Source organism: Pygoscelis adeliae, unplaced genomic scaffold (genome assembly GCF_000699105.1).
Source record: "Pygoscelis adeliae isolate BGI_AS28 unplaced genomic scaffold, ASM69910v1 Scaffold103, whole genome shotgun sequence".
Taxonomy (NCBI): domain Eukaryota; kingdom Metazoa; phylum Chordata; class Aves; order Sphenisciformes; family Spheniscidae; genus Pygoscelis; species Pygoscelis adeliae.
Window position 1 is genome coordinate 4,748,060 of NW_008824723.1, and position 862 is coordinate 4,748,921.

Genomic DNA, 862 nt, shown 5'->3' on the forward strand with positions numbered 1-862 from the left:
CAGCAGGAAGTGCCACTTTCAGCACAAGCTCCAAGGAGAGTGATGAGAGGATTGTTCAGAACGCTATTATTCAAACAATTGGTGAGTAATGACAGTAACCTGGGCTCACTTAACATTCCTCCCCTTCTCCCCCTTCCTCAATGAGATGGTATTAAAACAGCTTGAATTAAAAAGGAATAATGGCAAGTATGGTATCTCTGATTGTACTTGCTTCTAAATCTCAGGCTTTATGGATTTGACTTCTGAAAGACTGTTCTTGTAATTGTTAACTGAGCAGGTAGCCAAGAAGCTCAATGAAAATTAAAAATGCTGGTGGACTTACAATTTGTTGGTTATATTATTATATGGCCCTTGAAATATAGACATCATTCTGTACCTTTGGTGCAGAACTAATATTAATCCTTTCATGAAAATCATATTGCAAGCAATCTTATACAGTAATATATTTTAGTAGGTACTACTTGAAAATTTATAGAAACCAATGTTAAACATTGCGGCAACATTGACACCTAATGGCCGGTTGTGCTACCACGACTTATCTGAAGTACTTTTAAGCACAATACTGAAAATAAGAGCAACAATTTCTGTAAATTATTTCATTAAAATAGCCTGTCCCCTTTTTTCAGATTTTCTTTTTATGGTAGTGATATATATTGCAGTGCATTTATGATGTGTATTCCTTTACTTAAAGAATGAGGGGGAATGTAACTTAAATATTGTTCATTAATCTGTACCTTTGCTTATGCCTTGAAGCTTTCTAGAGCAGTAGCAAATATGTAGTAGATTATTTCTCACCATTACAGTGAAACTCCAAGTTAAAATGTTAACACACGCCCCCCCCAAAAAAAACCAAAACCCCACA

At 35.3% G+C, this 862-nt stretch overlaps 1 protein-coding gene across 1 annotated transcript in view; it reads left to right on the forward strand.

Moving 5' to 3' along the window:
- Positions 1-862, forward strand: part of EFR3A (EFR3 homolog A (S. cerevisiae)) — an 82,087-nt gene that overhangs the window by 54,124 nt on the left and 27,101 nt on the right. The window contains exon 12 of the mRNA XM_009323359.1: positions 1-81. This exon is cut by the window's left edge and continues 81 nt beyond it. Coding sequence (XP_009321634.1) covers positions 1-81 — 81 coding nt within the window. The remainder of the gene's footprint in view (positions 82-862) is intronic.